General features: G+C 45.5%; 2 protein-coding genes across 3 annotated transcripts in view; one reads left to right on the plus strand and one right to left on the minus strand.

Moving 5' to 3' along the window:
* XRN2 (5'-3' exoribonuclease 2) overlaps positions 1 to 17,622 on the plus strand; it is a 51,373-nt gene extending 33,751 nt beyond the window's left edge. For both annotated transcript variants that reach the window (XM_074817551.1, XM_074817552.1), the window contains exons 27-30: positions 216 to 343; positions 6,381 to 6,441; positions 12,004 to 12,145; positions 16,813 to 17,622. In XM_074817551.1, the coding sequence (XP_074673652.1) occupies positions 216 to 343; positions 6,381 to 6,441; positions 12,004 to 12,145; positions 16,813 to 16,875 (394 nt within the window). In that variant the 3' untranslated portion in view covers positions 16,876 to 17,622. The remainder of the gene's footprint in view (positions 1 to 215; positions 344 to 6,380; positions 6,442 to 12,003; positions 12,146 to 16,812) is intronic.
* Positions 17,623 to 20,666: 3,044 nt separating this feature from the next.
* On the minus strand, positions 20,667 to 21,808 carry NKX2-4 (NK2 homeobox 4). Its single transcript, XM_074820590.1, has 2 exons — positions 21,436 to 21,808; positions 20,667 to 21,334 (listed from the first exon to the last, which is right to left on the minus strand). Exons 1-2 carry the CDS (start codon positions 21,806 to 21,808, stop codon positions 20,667 to 20,669), a joined length of 1,041 nt encoding a protein of 346 aa, XP_074676691.1.
* Between the last annotated feature and the right edge of the window lie 293 nt (positions 21,809 to 22,101).

A 22,101-nucleotide genomic window follows, 5' to 3' on the forward strand; every position in this document is an offset into this window, starting at 1 on the left:
TTTTGCTGGGACCAGCTCACAAAGGGTGTGCTTTATTTGTGGTGTGCCTGGGACCCTGATCTGTAAGCAAGTCACTGCATTGTGTTTGTGAACATCTCCATTGACGCACTGAAGAGAGCTGGGGCATGTGATGGTCTGGGTGGCAGCTGTGCTGTAAGATGGCATTCATAAAAACATCCTATTCTTTTTTCCTTTCCATTTCTTACACATAATAGCCATACGATGCCAAGGGAAAGAGGGATGCCAGGAATGTATGCCAATGCAGTACCTCTTGGAACGTACGGGAGCCCATACGCCAGGCCACTTCTGAGTGGGCAGCAGCAGATTCCTAAATTGTTGTCAAGTAAGTTGGTTCTGCTTTCTACATTTCTGAGTTTGAAAAATATTTCAGTTTTGTTTTGGTCTGTTGCACTATTACAAATAAAAAGTGGATTAATGCATCCATCTTCATTAACTGTTGCTCTTCTCTATTGCGCTTCCTTTATGGAACTGCTGTAGTGAAATGTACTAAAATGTAATTACATGCCTGTAAGTGGGATCCCATTTTGAATGGTGTGTCCAGTATTGAAATATAATAGGAAGAGTAGCACTTTGTCTGCTAAGGGTTCATAGTACCTGTTATGTGGAACGTATTCAGTATGTGGCTGAATCTCAACATCAGCAGACTTAGTAGAACTTTGGTGCTTTGTGCCTGAAGAGAACAACAAGAGAAGGATTCTGGCCACAGAAAATAATTAATGCATAAAGCACGGTGGCAGATTGGGAGAGATTGTAGGAGTGGCAAAAGAGCTGTGTTTGGTGCTGAGTTGCCAGAGTGAATGGAAATTGATGATTCACGGTCCTCTATTGGCTTCTGCCTGCCTGCAGTAGGTGTTGCAGCTTCTGGCAAACAGATGGGAGGAGATGGTCAGGAGGTCAGGGATGCCACTGCTGTTGGCTTAGTGAACAGCTGGGTCACTGGAAGTGGTAAGATAAATCCTGTGTGACCTGACGTGGAATTCTTCATCCTGGGAAGGAATTACTTGTGTTTCTGTTCAGTCTTTCTAGCCGCATTTCTGTAATGGTGGGATTGAGACAGGAGGAAACTTGGCTAAACTGCCTAAAAAGGTGTTTTAAAGTAGGAAGTTCTCACTGTCCAGCTGAACAGTCTTGCAATATTGAATTATGCAAGTGTTTGAATTTAAACAGCTGACACAGATGAAGTTTGAACTCCAGATTTTGTCACATATAGAAGGCCAAGCTACTGCATAGTGAAGCTGTGAGCCTTTTTATACTTGACTTACTTTTTTGCCATATATGAAAAAATGAATAAATAATATCGTATGGCCACTCTGAATTAAGCTTATTGTCCAGTCTCAAAGTAGATGAAGTTTAGTTGAGTAGTGGATGCAGAAGCTTTCTTGTGTGAGGTATCAGATTGGTTTAAATGGAGAGATAGATTGAATATGAGAGCCTGGCACTATTAACTTTGATTAAAGGAAAACAAGTATTTAAGAAACATGATCTAAGAAGAGCACGGGGAATGGGCAGAACTACCAGACAGACATCACGTTTTTGTATTAATCTCCAAAACCAGAAAGTCTGTGTGGTTTTCAGAAGAGAGAAAGTACTCATGAGCCCATTGGTCCCTATACTGCTGTTCATGTCTTTTGAAGCTTGAGTCTTGACGCTTTGTGGGAAGTACTTATTTCAAAGCAGTTTTCTGTGCCTTACATAGATGGAGCTGATCCTGCCAATTAGGTGCTTAGAAGGCTCTCGTCCTCGTGGCATCTGAGCACCTTGTGTTGTATGAGAAGCATACCACATGCAAATATGCCCCAATGCCATCATTCTTTCAAATTGAGGAGGCTTGAATCCACTGATTGGTATGAAATCCCAATCCATCTGTTGGTTGGCCTCAGAAAAACACTCTGATGGCTTTCTTTCACATGTTCCTTCCTCCCCTCATCTCCTGTCCGTTCCTTACCCTCAAATTGCCTTGGGCAATTGCTGTTCTGCAGGTGTGCCTGGCAAATCTGAAAGCAAGGCTTTTTTCCTTTCTTTCATTGTGCCACTTTCCTTAATGCTGCTTTTTCCATTAGGCAGAGGTTGATCTCGTGCTTTCCTGGTCATACAGTCAAAAGAGGTGCCGGGTCAACCTGCTGGTCTCTCCAGCCGCCGTTGTGGCACGCTGCTTCGCACACCACCAGCAGTTGTTGTACAAAGGCTTTTTAAGAAAGCGGGGGGTGTGGCGCCTGCCGGTGCTCTCCAGGGCTCTTCATCCCAGAGTCAAGAAGCTGTTTCCTGGCACTCTGTTTTTGTGTGAGACCGCAGTGCAACATGCTGCAAATGTATTCTTTGTCAGTTAATTTTGTTGTGTTTCTGCTCCTCTTCTATTAATGATACCAGGCTGTCCTAGGAGATTAATCTTAAACTCTAACTTCTGATTTAAACTGACTGCAAAGTCTTTTAAACTAACTACAACCATGGTTGACTTAATTGATGCCAAGCAGCCACATGTGTCTTAACTCCTCTTTTACCAGATAGAGACCTTGGTAAAAGGGATAAACCCTTGCTTAAACCCTTGTTAGAAGAATACCTCTAAGCATCATAGCCCAAAATTTCTGCTGAAATCAGTCTTTTTGACATTCACACTAAATGATGCTTTTGCAAGTGGGATCACACCCAGACACCGTAACACATCCTGGGTTATGGATTGTGTGGGCTGAGTGTGAAGCAAACCTGTCAAGATGGGAGCATATCAGCAGCTCTCTGAACCTCACTGCAATAGGTGGTGGTCATCTTATTGAACAGGAACAGTCTGCATGGACAGTGCATGGGCTCCAATGGAAATTTGTGGTCAGAATTGAGTGCGTGGGCCAGTTTTCACCCAGACAGTGTACTGTCTAGGAGTACCAAAAGGTGTTCCTAGATCTGATAGCACAGCTATCTTCTTGCCTTTTGCAGTCACGCCCTTCAGTTCAAGCACAAATGTCTCTGTCAAAGCACAGATATCTTCAACTAGAAAATCAAATTAGAAAGAATGGGAAGACATATGCTGAGTTTTCTTAATGGGGGAGGTTATCTCTTGTGTCAGTCATGTTCATCAGCTTATAATTGTGAGAGAACAGCTGTATGCTGTGGCATAATTGGATTGGGAAACCACATGTTCCTGAAAAACTAGACCTGGTGTGGTTAAAATTCCCACATTTTGTGGGATTGATGCACAGCAACTTTTCATTTTATGTATTTTTTTTATATGTATGATGAAGTAAAATTAGACTCTAGAAGGGCAATGCGGTCAACCAAAGTGCCATCTCTTCCTCAAGAGCCTGCTGTGGGTGTTCCTTAATGTTGTTCTTTGATTTGACTTTGATGTGCCAATTTTCAGTTGATGAATAATTGTCTGTGCTGATAACTTGGAGAGTCAAGTGCAGTACGGCAGTACTCTATGAATGGCGTATTTGGTTTCTGCAGCACAGGATATCTGACTTATGACTTTCATTTCAGTCAGTAAACTTGTCAATTAACTGGATTTGAAAAGTGATTTTGATTAGTGCAATCAGTAAACACAAAATCTCGTCTTTGATTGCCACACTGATTAGATAAATTGTTACTTGAGGAGCTGCTAGAGAAGGCAGTTTATTTGGCCTTATAGCTCTAGGAAATGCATAAGTTTTGAAGACTAAAGAAAATACTAATTGTCATTTCTTCTCCAATTTTGTACCTTTTTGAAGTGTAATTCGCTGCTCCAAGCTTTTTCCCTCAAAGATTGTTCTCTGAGCCATACAAATGAATAACAGTAAGGTGGTTTTAAATGTTTTTATGATGATTTCATTAAACTCTTTCTTAAACCGTTCCCTAGGGCTGAAAAAAAAGTGGTTACAGCAGGAGAGATGGGTCCTTTCTGATGGAAAGAAAGTGATTAAATAGGACACGTGTTTTTAACTAGTCTTTAAGCAGGTGTCTGTATGAATGGGAAACACTGTACCAGGGCAAGACCTGCATCATCTCACTGGGTTTCTCACTAGAGCACCATTTAACCCTGGCAGTGGAATGGAAAGCATGTTAATAAACATCAACTGAAACGTGAAGTTCTGACCAGGAAAGGCCAGGAAGGGAGAGACTGTATTAGTCTGTATAATTGACTGGATACTTGGGGGTCTTGCCTAGCTCAGCCTGCACAGAGGAGAAGGGTGGGGGAAACATGGCCATTATTCTTTCTAGAAGTTTGTGTCTCCCAGCAAGCAAAAGGAGACCTGCGCCAGACTTAGGAGACCTGCAGGTCTGGTTGTGGTGACAGAGCCTAGTCCTCATCCTGGCTGCTGCAGGTGAAGAACTACAGGTGTTAGTAGCTACAGGTTGAGGGGTTTGTGCACCTGAAAACATTTTTAGCAGAACTCGGTTCTTCTGTATTGCATGTATTTCAATTTTTTTTTTTTAGCAATTTCATTTTTGTAATTTTTTTTTTTTAATTTCAGTTTAACATTGTGTCTTAACTGCTTATTCCATCCCCCCCCCCCCCGCCCCCAAAGTAGCTGAAGACAGCATTATTATGGGCCTGGGCTTTCTGGTGTTGCACTAATCTGGTATTCAAAAGCAAACACAGCATCACTAAAGCATGGTGTTAGTACGGCCTGTTTACGCATGTAAAAGTCCTTGTAATTCGCAGGCTGATCAGCATAGAAGTGCCACACATCCATCTTTAGTCCTTGTGGTGCTTTAGACTGGTTTGGTTACAGTGTATATGAAATAACCGATTATACCTGATCATGAGCATCAGTTGGTAACAGTATATATGTCTCTCTGTGTGTACGTGTGTATATATATACACATAAAGAGAGAGAGAGGTGTATATATTGGTTCGGGTGTGTGCATATGTGTAACGTTTAATAAATAAAGTACAGCGGGCTCCTGTGCTGCTCAGGCCATTGCTGGGCTGGGTGAGCTGGATTAGCTCTGCATGGAGGAGGCCCAGGGGGAATGGTGGAGCTGCTGGGGATCAGAATTTATTTTCCCTGATGAAACGGTGTTATCTTCAGTGGGGGCTGCCTGCACCCCCCCCTGCACACTTGAGTGCTGCCGTGAAAGGTTTCTGTCCAGGTCAGATCATTACAGCTTGCAGACAATCCAGCCAGAGTTAGGAGAGAGGTGCAGATTTTTCCTCTGGTGGTTTTTCCACCCCCCCCCCCCCCCCCCCCCCCCCCGCCCTTTTCTTTCAAACAATTGCAAAGCTTCAGTGTACTTCAACATTGGCAGTTTAACAGAGCATTGCTGTCCCATCGCAGTGCATCCATTAGACAACTTCTGGAACCAGCTGTTGAAATTAGGTCACACTTAAACACCATTGAAAATAATCAAAGGTGTCACTGAAACTGAAGCTTTTGATTGATGCACAATTTGAGTGTTGTGGACTGACCAGGGAGCTATTGATTAGCTGTTTCTTTTATCCTGTTTACTGACCAGTTTATTTAGAAGAACAACAACCATTTAATTGCATGTCCTGTTAAAGCAATGTTGTTACTGCTACGTCTTTGTAAAGAGTTAATTTGGGTAGAAAAAACAATTGAGAAGTGGGTGGTCTTCTTCATTGCAGTTTCTTATAACTGCAGTGCTAGGTCTCTAGTGAAGTTTTTACCCGAAAACATTTAATTCAGTCTGATGACATTATCTGAGATATCATTAATGGATATTTATTATCATTGTCTAGGTTAACTTTTAAATATATTTTTACTATCTTTAAATAGATCCTAAATATGACTTAATATATTATATTTAAACATGAATGAGTGGAACTGTTTGCTTTGTTACGTGCTCTGGTCATTCTTTTAGTTTGCTTTATAGAATAACTTATCCTAATCAGAGGGAAACTTGCACATATTTTGAGTATTAAATATTCGTTGCTCACAAACCGGGAGTGTTGTGATGATGACACAGTGGTGCGTGTGTGCGTGCATGTATCTTTTTTCATGTAGTGATGGATGTACTTATAAGAAATTTAAACATTAAATAAAGTCTTCAGTTGTTACAGTAACAGACATGGTTTTGCATTTTAAAAATTCAAGAAAAGATACCTGTGAAGTGTCCAAGCACTAACCAATGCTAGTTCTAGCAATTAAAATTCATTCTTATAACTTGAAGCTTATTGGACATACTAAAAAAAAAAAAAGTTGCCTGTTATTAATTAATACTAAGCTTGCCACTGATGGACATAGAGGGCTCTATCGAAATCAGCGATAGCGACCAACGACTTGGTGAAACGTATTTGGTAGTATATCCAGTTTGAGCTTTTCTGTTTCATTTCTTAAAGCAAGTTCTGGGGCACGTGTAAGAGTAAGTTGAGCACACTTCTTTAAGTGTACTTGCTCTTTTTTATTTTAATGTTTTGTTTTACCCTCTAGATCTTAGACCCCAGGAGTCTTGGCGAGGTCCTACGCCCTTGTTTCAACAGACACCACAGAGGTAAGGCAGGAGGACTCAAAGTTTTGTAAAATGTGGCCATCAGGATGTACTTGGTTCTGCTGGGCTTCACAACTTTTTCGTTCCTCTTTGTTTTGAACTTTGTTGTTTAAATTTGTTGAAATCATGCTGTACAGCAGGTTTTTTTTAAAGTTAATTAATGTCCATGATTTATTTATATTTTGTGAGTGCACTATGTGGTGTTCATCCTTTAAAAGGCTCGAGTACTTTGTATTAAAAAAAAAAAAGGCAAAAACACTTTCCATTAAAACTCAGACTTCAAAATTAACTTTACTGTTGGTGCTTTGGTACCATTCTTGGTTCTTTGGCCTTTATCTTATTGAAGCTTTTGAGATACTATGAAATTGAACACAGAGAGCTTAAAACTGCATTAGATTTTGGACAGGCTAAACAAATTTCTTTTTAGGAGGGCTGTGGAGCTTAATGAGGCATAACTAATGGTGTTCCACTTTTATCATTTCTGTGCCGCAACCGCAGCATTAGTACAGACTAGCCATTGATTCTTGCTACAAACCTCTTGAAGTCCTAATCAGCTTCTTTGGTACAAGTTTTTCAGGCCTGACAAGCCTATTGTAGGGCAGTGTCACTGTAGGTCAGTAGTTATTAGTTGCCACTGAAAACAGTTTCTTTAACTACTTAAGACTGAACTGAATTAAATGCAGAAGGGACTCAGGGAAGGATTATGGAATCTGCAGTCCAATAAGTGCCATCGAATAGAAGGAATGTGACATGGTTTGATAATAAGGGATGTTTTACATGCGTTTCTTCATTGATAGGTTGTATGTCCTTAAGTCAGATGGACTTTATAAACTCCAGCATACCCGTGAAAGCTATGAATAATGATATTTATTTATATTTACAGAGAAATGAGAGCATATGTGAGACCTTAAGTTTCTGCTCTGAGGCACAACTTTTTTTTTTTTCATGGTTTTATTTGCAAGTGTTAAGCATTGAAAATATGAGCTTTGGGAGAATTTACTGAGCTCTCTGCAATCACGCTTTCCATAGCAACCATTTTGATCCCTCATGAAATAAGTCCCTTGTCCTGTGCCACATCAATGTGGAATATTGCATTATAAATGAATCTTGCATTACAAACTTTAATATTACTTTGTCCGTGGGAGTTGCCATTCCCACACCTTAATTAAATCAAATTTAAATAGTACCATTTTGTGAAATATTGCTACATGTCTGTAACTTGTTATTACTTTTACAATGCTATACTTTTATCATTTTACCAGGCTGTTTATTTTTGCAAAATGGAAGAGTCTCAATTCACATATAAATAATTTCAGCCAGGAATTTTGTCTTTTTTGCTTGAAATACACTATTTTTTTATTAGAGTTGTCATAATCAACTGTATGTCAATCAGAATCCTGTCATAAGGTCACTGTGCTTGGTTTGTGCTAATATTTTTAGAAGTGACCACACGCTGGCCAAGTACTTCAGAGCATTTTTGCAGATAGACAGTATTTGTGATTCCATCTGCTAACCTGTCCAGCGTTGATCTCACAATTCAGCTCCCAAACTTGAGAAAACTGGTGTCCCTTGAGGTGACTTTAAATTGAAGATGTGTCATCTTCACCTACAAAATAAGCTTTAGAGAAGCTTGGAGAATGCCATTCTAGCTTTGGAGTGGCAACAGTATATTTACAATGCTTCCTCTCCCTGATGATACTTTGTTATACTTCTGATGGCCTATGAAAATCAGTAACTTGCCAGTTTCAGTGCTGAGCATAAGTAATTTTGCCATGTTCTTGGGAAACAAAACAAACACATGCTCAGGGCTGATGTTGAGTTAGTTGCCATAGAGATAAGCATGGAGTCTTAAGCAAAAGTTTGAAGAGAAACATAAATATAGATAGGCTTTGGTGCAGGAAAAAATGGCTGGACCTGTTGAACTGAAACCCCCTCAAGAAGTTTTTGGTTTCCCAGTTAATTCCCTGGGAGCTGCCAGTTTCCCATACCACTAGCCCCAAGGCTGTCCCCTCTTGCTGCTGCAGCTTCAGGTGCTCCAGGAGCAACAAGGTGTCACCAGCGAGAGCAGCAAGGAATTTTTGTTCTCCGTCACCTCTGCTCTAGGGAAGAAAGTAATTGAGGGAGAGGCCAGCCCCTGCTCCAGCCTTTTCAGATGAAGTGGGTTGGCAGGAGGCTACGATACCCTTGATTTGTGACATCAAGCAAGGGATAAGCAATGAACCATGTCCCTGCCAGGAAAGCTTTGAGCCTTTGCTATTTCAGAGGTAGAGTATTGCAGTGGGGGCTAAACAAGATGTCGCTTCAGAGACCTGGGTGGAAAAAAGCCAGTAGCGTAAAGCTGCTTCTTCATAATCCAGATGATCTTGTCTCCTGCATAAGATTTCTTACTTTTAAATTTAGTGACACAGTTCAGCAGTGTGCAGCAAGTAAAATAAAATCCATGAGCTGCCATTGAACAGGACACCTTTCAGCATGTCCTGTTCAGGCCCTGGTCTGCACTGCTGAGGATTGCAAAAGATTATTTCATGTTCTTGCCTTCAGTGCTGGTGATATGATATGTTTCAGAGGTTTTATTTTTTTATATATATATATATATAAAAAAATATATATATAAAATTTGCTACCCGGTTTCCTGGCTGATGGAAATTTGTAATCTGGGTAAGCAAATCCTTTGCTTAACCTGCCCATAGAAGAGGTTTCCAAAGAATCTGAGGCTGGAACACAGGAATGTTTTACTGTATAAAGTTTCCTGAAGTTGCATTTTTAGCTACCCTGTATGTATACGCTTTCGTTTAATTGTAAGTTGGCAGGACTCTGGATAGCGCATTTGAGTAACTCTGCCAATGTGAATTCATGTGATATTCCAAGTGGCACAATTATTTTTCTGTTACCCGTGAGACACAGCTTTGCTGCGTACAAGTCTCCACCCGCGGGTAATTTGAATCACCAATTAATACATGCACTGGGCGATCATGAAGTGAAGTGCTGTGAGGACTATAATTTCCTGATTTCTGTTTACCAGATGAAAATCAAATTCTATTTTTTAAAATAGTACATAGTTCTGTGAATTAAGAGCAGAAAAAAGGTGTAAGCTGGTTTTCTGGCTTTAAGATCAGAAAAATGCATTCCAGCTTTTTTTTTTTCTTTTTCTACTAGGTTTATTCTCTAGAATATGTAGTGGTTCTAACTGAAGATCACCAATTTCACTCTTTCAGATGGCCTGGAAGCAAAAATGCCTCAAAATTATTAGTGATATTAGTGTTAATGTGTTTTATTTGTTAAATATCCCAACTTTTCACTAAGCAGCACTTTATTAAAAGAAGAAGTTTTAACTCTGTACCAAATAAGTATTAATGTCAAATGAAATTTGTGTCAAACTTTCCCATTCTGGGCACATAGCAAGTGTGGGTCTGTGATTATCAGTCTCTGAGGGTGTTTATGACAAGCACATTAGCAAAGTTGTAGAGACAGAGTGACTGTTGATGAAAGTGCTAGAGCTGGGGCTATACAGGTAATTTCCTGTAGTTTTCCTTAAGGCTGAGCAGTGTATTCATCCTGGAGAGTCTGATGTTTTCTAGGAATAAAGGGGAGAAAAAAGTTAGTACTCAAAACACTTAATCAAAAGGAATATCATACTTAAGAGTACTGATTTTGAGTGCTTAGTCCCTGGAAGTGTAATGTGCTATTAACTTTAAATACGGTATCGCTCCTCCTGATGAATGATTTGGATAACATTGCACATTTCTAGACATACCTTAGAAGCTCAAAATAAAACTGCATAGTTCAGTGTTATCATTTAGCTGCATAGTTCAGTGTTATCATTTAGCTTTTGCACGTTCATTTCTACTTCATATATTGCACATCGTATTTACCAATTGTGTGTTTATCAGGTAAGACTCATACTTTTATAAAGGAGAATCAAGTTATTTCATTTCTGGAGATGGTAGGAGTTTCTCTTGCCTTTGTAAAATTCAGGCAGGTCTTAATCTGACTAGGTGGAGTAGCTCTCATGCAGGCTTTGGTGTGAAACCCAAACCTATTTGCATCCAAAAGCAGAAAGCCTTCATGTCCAAAATGCCTGTTCTTATTGATCTTATGTTTGCCTGTGTTGATCCCAAGTTTGCCTCTGCTCCAGCTGGTGAAAGGTGTGTTTACAAGTCCTCTCCCAGCATTGCTTCCTCAGTTGCTCAAAGCTCAGTTTGCCCAACATAGTACAGCTGGCTGTGAATCCTCCCTTGGTCATGAGTCATACCTCCTCCCCGAACCCCATGTGTGTTTGAAAGAATAGATCAGCCTTTCTGGGTAGGGTTACTCCTCCAAGGCTGAAGTCCCGCCAATTTAATCCAGCAAATCTAGGCAGAGGCTCTTTGAAGACGTGCAAAGTGACTTTCAGTTCAGCGGTGCAGCAGGTAGATGTGAAATGCAGTGCTCGTGCTCTCTGCTATCCCTGTCTCTCAGCAGGCTGGCCGCACACTGTTCAGCTGACTCTCTCTTAAACAGGGGTCAGAAAAGATTAACTGTCTCGACTATCCAGTGTTTTTCCTTTACAACAATATATTGTGCTGCAAAACGTAACTGCTATGAATTCTGCAAGGAGTTGTACCCTTTCCTGTGCTCAGCTTTAAAGACTATATCATGGCTATATCATTTTTCTAAATATTTTTAATTAAACAATGATTTGATGTATTATACCTGTTGCGTTATAATTGTAATGTTAGAATAGGTACTTGAAGGCAATTAAAACATTTCTTGCTGTTAGTAATCTAGGATGGCAAACTAGATTATAATGGATGTTGAATTTGCGTTCCCATATAAACTGTACACCAAATGTCAGTCAGTCCATGCCAATTAGTGCTTATGTTGCTAGGTCACCATGGTCAATTGAAAACGGCATCAATAGAACTTGAAAAGGTTTCTTCCCGATCAGACCTTCTGACATATTGAGCAGAATAATGGATGGGAAAAAGCAGCCAAGGCCCCTACCCTAGATTCAGAATACTCGCAGTAAGAATTCATTTGCAACCTGCAATTAACTAGAAAGAATGGACTCCCAGAAAGAGTCTGGACATTTAGAAAAGAAAGCCTCATTCTCCTGTATCGCACATGTTTACTCTTTGGATGGTGTGTTACGTTCAGCTCACTTAGTGATATCTGGGTTTTAATCTGCGTTCAAGATCAGTGCAGATGAATTGGCAAATTTGTCCCTTAAAAAAAATATGGACAGAATCCTTCCAGGGAATGTGAAAAATCTCTTGATTTGTAAAATTGAATTTGCTGCTTGTGGTAGTACCTGGTTCTGTAGCTTTCAAGCTGTGATGAAGGAAGCAGTAAGCAAATGTGGCCTTTTGGTAGGAGAATTTTGGAAGATATTCCCCCTCTCCCTGATGTATCTCTAACAACTGGGCTGTCTGCAGTATCACTGCAGGCATAGCTGGATGTGACAGTGTTTAACTCTGAAGGAAATAGAATCACTTATCATACAAGACTGTAGAAATTTGGATTTTGTGGGGTGAAACTCTCACTAGGAGCTAAGTTCATGCTGCAGTGTGTTTCTTCTTTACACAGAACTGCTGGGGCTGCTCCTCTTCTTGCCTGGAACCGCATGCTGCAATCCCAAAATCAGTACCAGCCAAGTCAGTACCAAGGGCTGGGTGGACCAATGAGTTACCCACAGAGACCTGAAGATCGGATGGACAGGGGAAGACAGGTATGAAAATGTTTTGCACGTCTTGTTCCCCTCCTGAGTAAGGCTTCCCTCACGTGTAGCTGTGGAGAGCAAGTTGCAGCATAGGTTCCTGAGCTGGTTTTAGCCCAGTGAAAGTGCTGGTGGGTAAGCTTCCCAGCCTTGCCCAGCCCCTCCGTGTGTGCCCCTGGCAAAAGGCCCATGCCATGACTGTGCTGCCGCTGTTTTTCATTGAAAGTTGATCAAACAAACTACCAAGTCCCCCACTTTGTGCAGTCTGAGAAAACATAATCTGAAGGGAAGTGTTTCAACCAGAGTCTTCCTCTTCTGTATGGAAATCTTATCAACTACACATTTTGGGGATAGAAGAGTTTCTCTCCAGTGTGTTTAAAATGTAGATTCTTATGACATCATTCATTTTTCCCCTCAAATGTTTATTGGCTTTTTCTTAGCTGAAAAACTACTTAAATGCAAATATTAGATTCTAGTAGCCAGAGAAATAAACATGTCTGTGAAAGTATACATGAAAACAGCTTTGTGTGGTTAAACGAAAACAAGTGTATGTGATAGAAGAACCTCATCCAGAATTATAGGTCACTTTGTCATCAGTTTATGAAAATGCTACGGAATGAAAATGCTTCTTGAAAGCAGCAGGTGAATTTGCTTATGTGATTTTTTTGGGGGGTGTGTGTGTTCCCAGTGAAAACATAATCTGCATACACTCTCGCACTAGAAATTTGAGTACTTACAATGCTATATACTAGTTTAGAGTAAGTTTCAGATATCTATATTTAACCTTAAGTTCTGTTGCTGTTTTGGTAAGTCAGAACTATTACTCAGCTGCGGGAAGGTTGCTGACCAGTGATGGGGAAAGAGGAGGGAAGAGCGCTCAGCTGCTTAGTAACAGCACTATTTCCCAATGCTGTATATGGAAACTAAGGCACAAACTGTTTGAGATTTGCCTTCTCTTGGGACCTGGTTCAGCTATCTCTCATAAACGTGCTCAAGACAAGTCACTTTTTAGTGTACGCTCTTCATTTTTCTTCTTCCCAGTCTGCCCAATCTCAGTACACAAACATTTGTGTTACACAGTACAGCACCAACACAGTCAAATTCAGTGTTTGATTTCTGAGACTGTTTCTCTGTGCTATTGGCAGCATATAATCATTTTCACGTAGGTATAAATTCTGTCCTGCAGTGTGAGTATTGAATCATATCCCAGTCTCCTTCGGTTATACAGCAGGGACTGCAAGTACAATCCATTTAAATTGTAATGTCATACAGCGTATGTGAGTCGTCTTACAGCAATTTGAGCACTTCTCTGATTCTTTGTCTGCTTTACGTTTTTCTTTTCTGTTCTGGTTGGGAGACTCAGGTAGCGCTATCTATCATAACCACTTTTGCACCATGACATCGTTATGGTGTGGGGGTTTTGAGGCAGCTAATACAATAAAAACACGTACCATCAAACCAAGTTTGTAAGGGAAGAGCCTTTGGCCTTTGCTTGGGAAGCTTTTCGCAGAGTGCCGTGTGCTTCTCTGGTTCAGCTTGTCAGGACTGAAGCCCAGCAGAAACAGCCTGTGAGCTGCTAATACCGTTCTCAGCATTGTCTGCTGACTGCAGGATTACATGGTGCTGCTGAAAAGATCTATAGCCAGAAAGCAGTCTGCCCCAGCACTCCCAACTCTTAAACTCTTGTTCAGCTGAACCCTTGTTAGCAACAGTGAACCTTCTCCCCCCACCACTCCTACCCAAAGCATTTTTAGTGCAAAGGAGGCTTTTAAGACTGGAGTAAGAATTGTCTTTAGCTCGTTCAGTTGTCATATTGGTGTTGCAGCAAGAAACAGGGGAAAAGAGAGAGGCAAGTATGCCACCGTGCACTCTTGCTCCAAGCATTGTGAGGAGGTATTACCAGTACAAATCCTTCCAGGACTGGTTTTGGCTATAAGCAAAACTAGACAGCATTGGTTAGGATCACATTAGGCTTAATGGAGAAGCAGTGGGGCTTGAATCCTGGCTGTGCTGCCCAACGAGTCCCCACTGTTTGTTTTAAGTATATTTCAGTTTTGGATGAGGTGTATTGATAGGATCAGATTTCAGAGATGTTTCATTTGGTGTTCCACAGGTTTACACAAAACACTGGAAACAAAGGAATATATGCATAATTGCACTAATCCATAACAGGGGCTGCTATAATAACATAGAAAAATCAGTGGAGGATTTTGATGCTGGTGGAGTCTGGGTGGTATTTAATTAGGGCTGGAAAGTAGGTACTTGAAAAAAGTCTTGTCTGCTATGCCGTACTCTACCCTTTATCCTGGGTAATGTAAGTGGATATATTTGCAAAAGGAATTGGTGCTTAAACTGGTCGTTCCCAACCTTAAATCTTCATGCGTAACAGCTACAGCTGCAATCACAAAGGTGAGCGGGAATTCTCTTCCAGAAATGGTTGCAGTGTCGGCTCAGGGAGGGCATCCCCTGTTAGTTCACATTTGGGAAGCTGCCCCCAAACTGTGGGGTCTCGGAGCGTTGTGGACATCTACCCTTGCAGCTCCCCAGCTGTTTGCCACCTGAATGATTAAATAGGAGGCATATTGCAGTTTGGTCATATTGCAGTCTTGCCCAAAACATATTTCACCTGTCACAAGCACAGGACATGTCTGCTGCATCATGAAATGAAGTTAAAACTGGGTGGTGACAATGGTTTTGTTTTCACATAGGTGATGGTTATTAAGGACAAATCTTTCAGCTAAAGTATACTTGCTTCTTTAAAAAATTTCCTTTGCAGTTGTTGTGTTGTTTTTCCAACTGTGTTTTCTCTCCTTTTAAATTTTTGTTGCCTTTTTTTTTTTGTCATTTTTAAATGAACTTTCAGATGTCATTATTTCCTCGGGGCTGACAGCACTGGAGTAAAATTAGAAGCTACCTTAAAGGGTTCAGGGTGCAAAACCAATAATTGAATCTAGCATTGCTGCCTGTAAATTTCAAAGCTTTAAAGCCTTGAAAAGGGATTCAAGTGGAAGTGGTGACACATAGCAGCATAAATAATTATCTTTGGTCCCTTTCACCTCTGAATTCTTTTTTTACAGCATACAGAACATGGTCTGAAGAGGTTAATAAACACGCTGCTACAGAGTGCTTGCAAAATTAATGCAACTGCCATGGATATGGGTTGCTCTGTGGTAGTGGGTATTTGCTGGTGCAGTCCAGCTGTTCCAGAAAACTAAAGAATAAACTTGATCGTGTTGTGCAGGTGTTTGACATTTTTATTTTAGTCTGTAATAATACACAACTGAATGTCTAGGTAAATATCTTGTGTAGCTCTTACAAGACCTCTAGATTAGTTCTGTGCAGGGATTGCTGCTATTTATGTAACAGGAAGGATTTTTCCAGGGATATAGTCAACTTATTTCCTTTTTTTAATTAACAACAATCAAACCTGAAAACAAATATAAAACCTTCCTGCTAGTGGCAACAGTGTATCTGCATGTCTCTGTTTCAGAGTCCTTTAAAAACAGGGTGTAACAAATCGGTTTTTGTTCAGAAAGTCATTTTTTGGTTGCCTGACACAAGCAGGCTGAAGCGAGCCTCCCCTGTCACAGATTTGCTCGCTGTCTCTTCAGCTTCAGCTGTTATCTCTGAGCCCCCATAGGACAGGGTAAGATGGATTTCTCTTTTAAAGAAATGAAAGGAAGCCCCTCTTCCCCTACCCACCAAACCCCAACTCTATAGCTGTTGTTAGTGCATCTCATTTAATTAACTTTCTAGTCTGCAGTATAGCAGGTTTTGAAATAATTTTAAATGTTTCAAGGGGACTTTTTGTGAAATCTTACAAAATATTTTTCACTGATGCATTAAATTTAAATACAAAAATACGTCTAATTTGCAGTGATTTCCAAGGTGGAATTTAGGCATCTTTCATTTATTATTTAAAATGAATGAGCGCTGAAAAATGCTGCTTCTGTAACAAATATAAATATTTTTTTCTCTAAATACCTGTCTGTCAAAACGTCTGCCTTGCTGTGGCATAAGACTGCTTACACCTAGAACAGAAAGCTGGTAGTTGAGGGAAATTATTTTTTCTCTCTTAAAAAAAAAAAAAAAAAAAGCACCTGACTAATCCTGCCAACAGCATACAGACATTGTGCATCTCAAATTGATACTTTAGTTAGTCCACAAAAATGACGTTTACATCATTACTCTGTGTAAAGCATAAGCGTACATATTGCAAAGCAAGGTTTCTGTAAAAATTAAAAATTTACATTTCGAATCTGCCCTTCAGGTGAGTTTGTGTGCATATACATATGTACGTGGCTTTAACTCTTTGTACCTTTTTGCTTCCAGCGCTGCTGAAAGCAAAGAACATGCAGAGGTGCTACAGCTTGGGAGTAACTTGTCCTCAGTGCTGTCTTTTGGGGAATTTATTTCCGCTTTAGAAGCTTTGCTTCTCCCGCGGTACAGCTGGAAGCTGAGGCCGGTGCTGTGCAGAACTGCTCTCCGTTGTGGAAGTTAAAGCTTGTGTTTGCAGGAGAGCATCTGTAAGCGCTGTTAAGAGACGTTCAGTTCTGCCTGTGGTACCTTTCTGTGCAAAGGACGTATTGTTTCATTTCTGTATGGCGCCTGAAGCTCGCCTAACTTGTTTACTGTGATGTTAATCCAAAAAATAAATGCTTGCTTTTGTTTGTTTGCAGGCATATGGCCCTGGGAGGCCCTACCCGCTACCACCTCCCTCAGGAAGATACAGCTGGAATTAGCTTGACTTTTTTTTTTTTTAAAGTATAGAAAATGTCTGGGTTTTTTGATTTTGTTCTTTTATTGGAGGGGGGGGGGGGGGGTGGAATCCTTAAGAAACAACCCTGTAGTTTTTAAACTATGATATTTGTTTTAAATGTGCACATTTCTTACCAAACTGATTTTTGGGGGTGGGGGGGCTATGTCGCTTGGAAATAGTATATTGCAAAATACGAGTAAACTAGACTTGCTAATTTGCCTGTAAGACATTTGATGAGGTAGTTGTCTTTATTACGTATACAAGCTGTGCTTAGCTGTGCCTGTCAATCTGAACTCCAAACATCCTTTACTTGACACATAAGAGCCTGAAAACAGACACGGAGTTTTAAAGAATGCATAGAAATCGGATTTTATTAACTCTTGGGGAAGACACGGCAGGCAGCCTGCGGAGCACGGTGTTTAAAGACACGTCTGTCAGTATTCCTTGTCAGATGCTTCCTTGAATTTCTCACAGAGGGAGGATTTTTTTTTTTTTGGACTTCGAAGTAAAACATTTCAACTTTTACAACTTGTGCCTGGTTTTGACTTTGTTATTGTAACATAAACAAGCACGGAAGGTGTATTTGTCTGTTTTGATATATAATTTAAAATAGCTGCAGAGTACAGAGTTTCCATTCATTTTTAGCACTCTTTCTAGGGATTTTCCATGTGAGTGTACCAAATCAGTAAATATTTTTATTTGCTTTATAAAGTGGCTTTCGAAATTCTGAGCAGTATCGAGTGGTTTATTTCCAACCCCTTCCAGAACCTGTTTGTATCTGTTATCTATACCTCTCTGCACCCATTTACATTAATTTCTTGGAAAATAATTTCCCCCAGCCTCTCCACTAGTGTTTAAAATCTTTGTTTAATCCCAAAAAGGGTGAGAGCACCCATTTGAATGAGCAGCGTTAATGCTTAATATGACATCTTGCTGTTGGACTTTTCCATTAAACACATCTATCACCTACATCAGTAAACTTCAAAGCTTTCCTGTTGCCCCTGTACAAGGCTGCACTGTGTGAGGAGTTTTTCAGCCCCTTCCTTCAAGGGCCCAGATGTTAATCACCAGCAACGAGGAAAAAGACCAGACCAGTGTAACCTTGGGAGGAAGAAATCATGAAACTGGGTTCATTATTTTCAAGTGATTGAGGGTGGAGCAGAATCTTTCATTGTAATGCAAAGAGTTGCCATCCTGGCCGGAGCTGGGAAACGCCATCAGCCCTGGCCAATGGCCTTCTCCCTCTGCCAGGAAAATATTTGGGTCTCAAAAAAGTAATTTTGCTTTTCCCGCAGAACAAAACCAGCAGTGAACATGAATTTTCATGCAAATGCAGTGGTTGAGTGTGAGGCTGGAGGAGGGAGCGGTGTGGCTCATCCTCACCCGGCTGAATGAACCGGGGTTGCCAATGGCCTTTTGTCCCTTGCTGCCTGTGTTTGGGGGTGGGGGGGTATGAAAACGGGGCTGGATACATTCTGGGGGGCTGCTTTGGGAAGGGTTTGTCCTCGCCCGTTCCCCCTTGCCCAGCTCTTCACCCCCTTGGCTGACAGCCACGAGTCTCAAGGCTGGTTGGTGTTCCTAAGTGGAGCTTGACCTCAGCCCCGGGGTACACGGTGCCCACCTGGACCCTCGGTGCAGCACTTGGAGCGATGCGCTGGGCTGGGGGCTTCGGCTCCTCTGCCCCGTCATGCGGGGATGGGGTGCGGGGCCTGGCTGTGGAGCATCACTCCTCCTCCAGCTGTTCGCTTCAGCGGCTGGTGCCTTCTGCTGCCCCACTGCATCCCAGTGCACCCCGGAGCTGCTGGGGTACTTGGGGGTGGCCCTTGGGGACAGGATCCCTGTGGTAGTCCTGAAGCTGCTCTGTGTCTCAATGTTTTCCAAGCTGGAGCTGAGCCTGACGCCATCCCCTTTGCTTCAGCAGGGTTGGAGGGGGGCGGGGGGCTCGCTCACCCCACCCATCCCCTTTCCCAGGGGCTATCCCGGACGCTCCGAGCCGCATCCTACAAGCCGTCCCCTGTGGGACCCCTGCCGTGAAAGGGGGAAGATCCGCGGGGGTTCCTCCGTCCCCCGAAGGGAGGGGGGTCCCCGTGCGACGACGGCCGTTCCCCACTCACATCCCCCCCTTCCCCTCCCGGCCCCCGGGGTGGCCCTTGGGAAGGTGGCCGGGAGCCGGTCCCTGGGCTGGCAGAGGCCGAAATCTTCATTTTCTGGCCCAGAATCGTTCCTTCACGGCATAGCCGGGAGCGGCGCGGACCCCCGGCGGTCCCTGGGGCTCGGGAGCCCCCCGAGGGGCCGGAGTTCAGGGGACCCACCCCGAGGATGGCAGAGGCGGGGGGCGCGGAACGAAATCCCCTTGTCGGCTGGGAAGGAGGCGGAAAAACGGGGGTTTCGGGGTTGTCCAGGGGCGGTCAAACCGCATCCGTACGTACACCGAGAACGAAGCAGCCAACTCTTGAGAACAACGTTTCCTTTTATTGTAAAAAAAAAAAAAAAAAAAAAAAAAAAAAAAAAGAAAAAGAAAATAAAAGAAAGCAAAATTGCCGGAAACTTCCGAGAAGCTTTTCGCGGTGTGCCGAGTTTCCTCGGGGAAGAGGCGAGGGGACAAGCCCCGTCGCCCCGGTCCGTCCCGCCGCTCGCCGTCATTCCTCCTCCCGCTGCCGGCGGCCGCGGCGGGGCCCGGTACCCCGCTCCCGGCGGGGACGCGGCGTCCAGCCCCGGCAATTGTTGGGGCTCCCCGTGATCTCTTCAGCTCGTCGGAAGTTCAGCGAAGTGCCGGGGTTTGCGGCGCCGTCTTCGCGGCGGTACATAGGTCCGTACATTAATTTACTAAGCAATATTTAATAATAACGATAAAAACGTTTTTCCCCCTTAAATCTGAGCACCGGCGTTCGAGAGCTCTTCTGTCAAAACACCCTCCGCCGCTGCCAGGCTCGGATTTGTTTTATTTTCTTGCTCCAGCCGCTCCCCGTCCTCCAAAAGGCAGCGGCTGCCCGCCGCTCGCCCCGCTCGCCGCCTCCTCGACCTTGAGTTACAATTCAATTTACCTTCAATCAAATAATAATGAAATTGCACTTCAGGGGCACCCTTATAAAATTAATTCTGCTGAGATAAGTTGCACTTCAGAAGATTTATTGTTCGCGTTCAATGGGGCTGTAAGGTAATACGCGCACCGGCGCGGGCTCCCGGGTGCGGTCGGGTTTGGCTGCCGATGCCCGGCTGCAGGAGAGAGGGGCCGGGCCGGGCCGGGAGCGGAGCCCCGCGGCCCCCCCGGTCCTCCCCCCGGCTGGGCGCTCCATCGGGGCAGCTCTCCCGGGCGAGCCCCCCCCGCCCCCCGCTCCCCGGCGGCCGCGCACACCGGCACGAAGGCGAACGGGACACGGAGCCACGAACACGCGCACACACACACACGAACACACACACACAGACACACGAACACGCGCACACACACGCACGCACACACGAACACGCACACACACACGCAAGTAGCGGCGCAGACACACGCGCGCAGCCCCGCGCACACGTGGGCGCGCAGTCGGCCGCCCGCCCCGCCGCGGCTCTGCCCCCCGGTCCAAGTTTCCCGAATCCCGGAGAGTCAAAAACCCGAAGCGATGCCGAAGGGCCGCGGGGTGGGGGGGAAGCGGACGAGGCGGGGGCCCACGGGCGGCCGTCGGGGCTCCCCGCGGGCGCCTCGCCGGGCCGGGGAGGCCGTCGGGGCCGGGAGGGTCCGGTCCGGGGGGGCGGGGCGGGAGGGGGACGGACGGACAGACACACGGATTACCACGTCCTGCCGTAGAGCAGGTTGGGGCTGACCATGCCGCCGTTGTAGTCGACGCCGGCCGAGTCCATGGGGGCCAGGGGGGGCACCTGGCCGTGCAGCGCCGGCGGGCTGGGCGAGAGCTCCTCCAGGTCGGCCGCCTGCCCCAGCGAGCCGGGGTGCGGGTGGGCGGCGGGGGCGGCGGGCAGCGCCCCGGCGGAGGCGGCGGGGGGCGGGGGGGCGGGCTGCCCGGGGGCCGGGGTGCCGCTGCCCGGCGGCGGGCAGGGCTTGCCGTCCTTCACCAGCACGGGCACGGCGACGCGGCGGGGTGAGTGCTGCTGGCAGAGGCCGCCGCCGCCGCCGCCGTCGGGGTGCAGCTGCTGGGCGGCCGCCTTGTCCTTGGCCTGGCGCTTCATCTTGTAGCGGTGGTTTTGGAACCAGATCTTCACCTGGGTGGGGGTGAGGTGGATCAGGCTGGCCAGGTGCTCCCGCTCCGGCGCCGACAGGTACTTCTGCTGCTTGAAGCGCCGCTCCAGCTCGTAGACCTGCGCCTGGGAGAAGAGCACCCTCCTCTTCCTCCGCGGGGCCGCGTGGAGCGGCACGATGGCCTTGGCGCCCTCGGCGATGCCGCTCAGGCTGCCCATCCCGGCCACGTTCATCCCCGCCGACGGGCCCATGAACCTGGAGACTGAGCGGGACAGGCGCCTCAGTGCCGGCGGCCGCCCCGTCGGGGGCAGCGGCTCCCCCCGCCCGCCCGCCCGCCGCCCGCCGCCCCTCGCCCGCACTTACTGCTGGAGTAGCGGGGGTCGCCGCCGGCCCCGTACCAGCCGCCGCCCGCCGCCGCGCCGCTCCGCATCCCCTCGGGGTAGGCGGGCAGTTCTCCCATGTTGCCCAGCCCGCCGCTGCAGTAGCCCCCGACGGCGCCGTGCGGGAACTGGGACACACCGTGGGGCATGTGGTAGGCGGCCGCCCCGGTGGGCCCCGCCACGACGTGCTGCGGGACGGCGGCAGCGGCGGGCACCGGCGGCTGGCGGTAGGGCCCGAGGGGCGCGCCCAGCCCGCCCGCCCCGTCCATGCCGCTGAACTTCTTGTAGCTCTCCTCCATCGGGCTGAGGATGTCGGTGACCGAGAAGGGCGTCGTGTGCTTGGGGCTCAGCGACATGGCGCGGCGGGAGGGGACGGGAGGGGATGGGCCGGGCGCTGCCGCCGGCACCGGCAAGCCGTCCCGCGGGCGAGGCGCGGCGCGGCGGCCACCAGCCCCGGGCGCCGGTAGCTCGCCGTTTCTTTTAGCCCGGCGCCGGGTTTACGCCAGACGCGGGGGGGCGGAGCGAGAGCGCCCGGCGGGGGAGAGCGGCGGCGGGCGGCCCCGTCCCCCTCCCCGCCTCCCGCCGCCCTCCCCGGCCCCCTCCTCCCGGCCATTGTCCTGCGCCCGCCGGACGGCTCTTAAGCCCGGCC

Source organism: Strix aluco, chromosome 3, assembly GCF_031877795.1.
Source record: "Strix aluco isolate bStrAlu1 chromosome 3, bStrAlu1.hap1, whole genome shotgun sequence".
NCBI classification, from domain to species: Eukaryota; Metazoa; Chordata; class Aves; order Strigiformes; family Strigidae; genus Strix; species Strix aluco.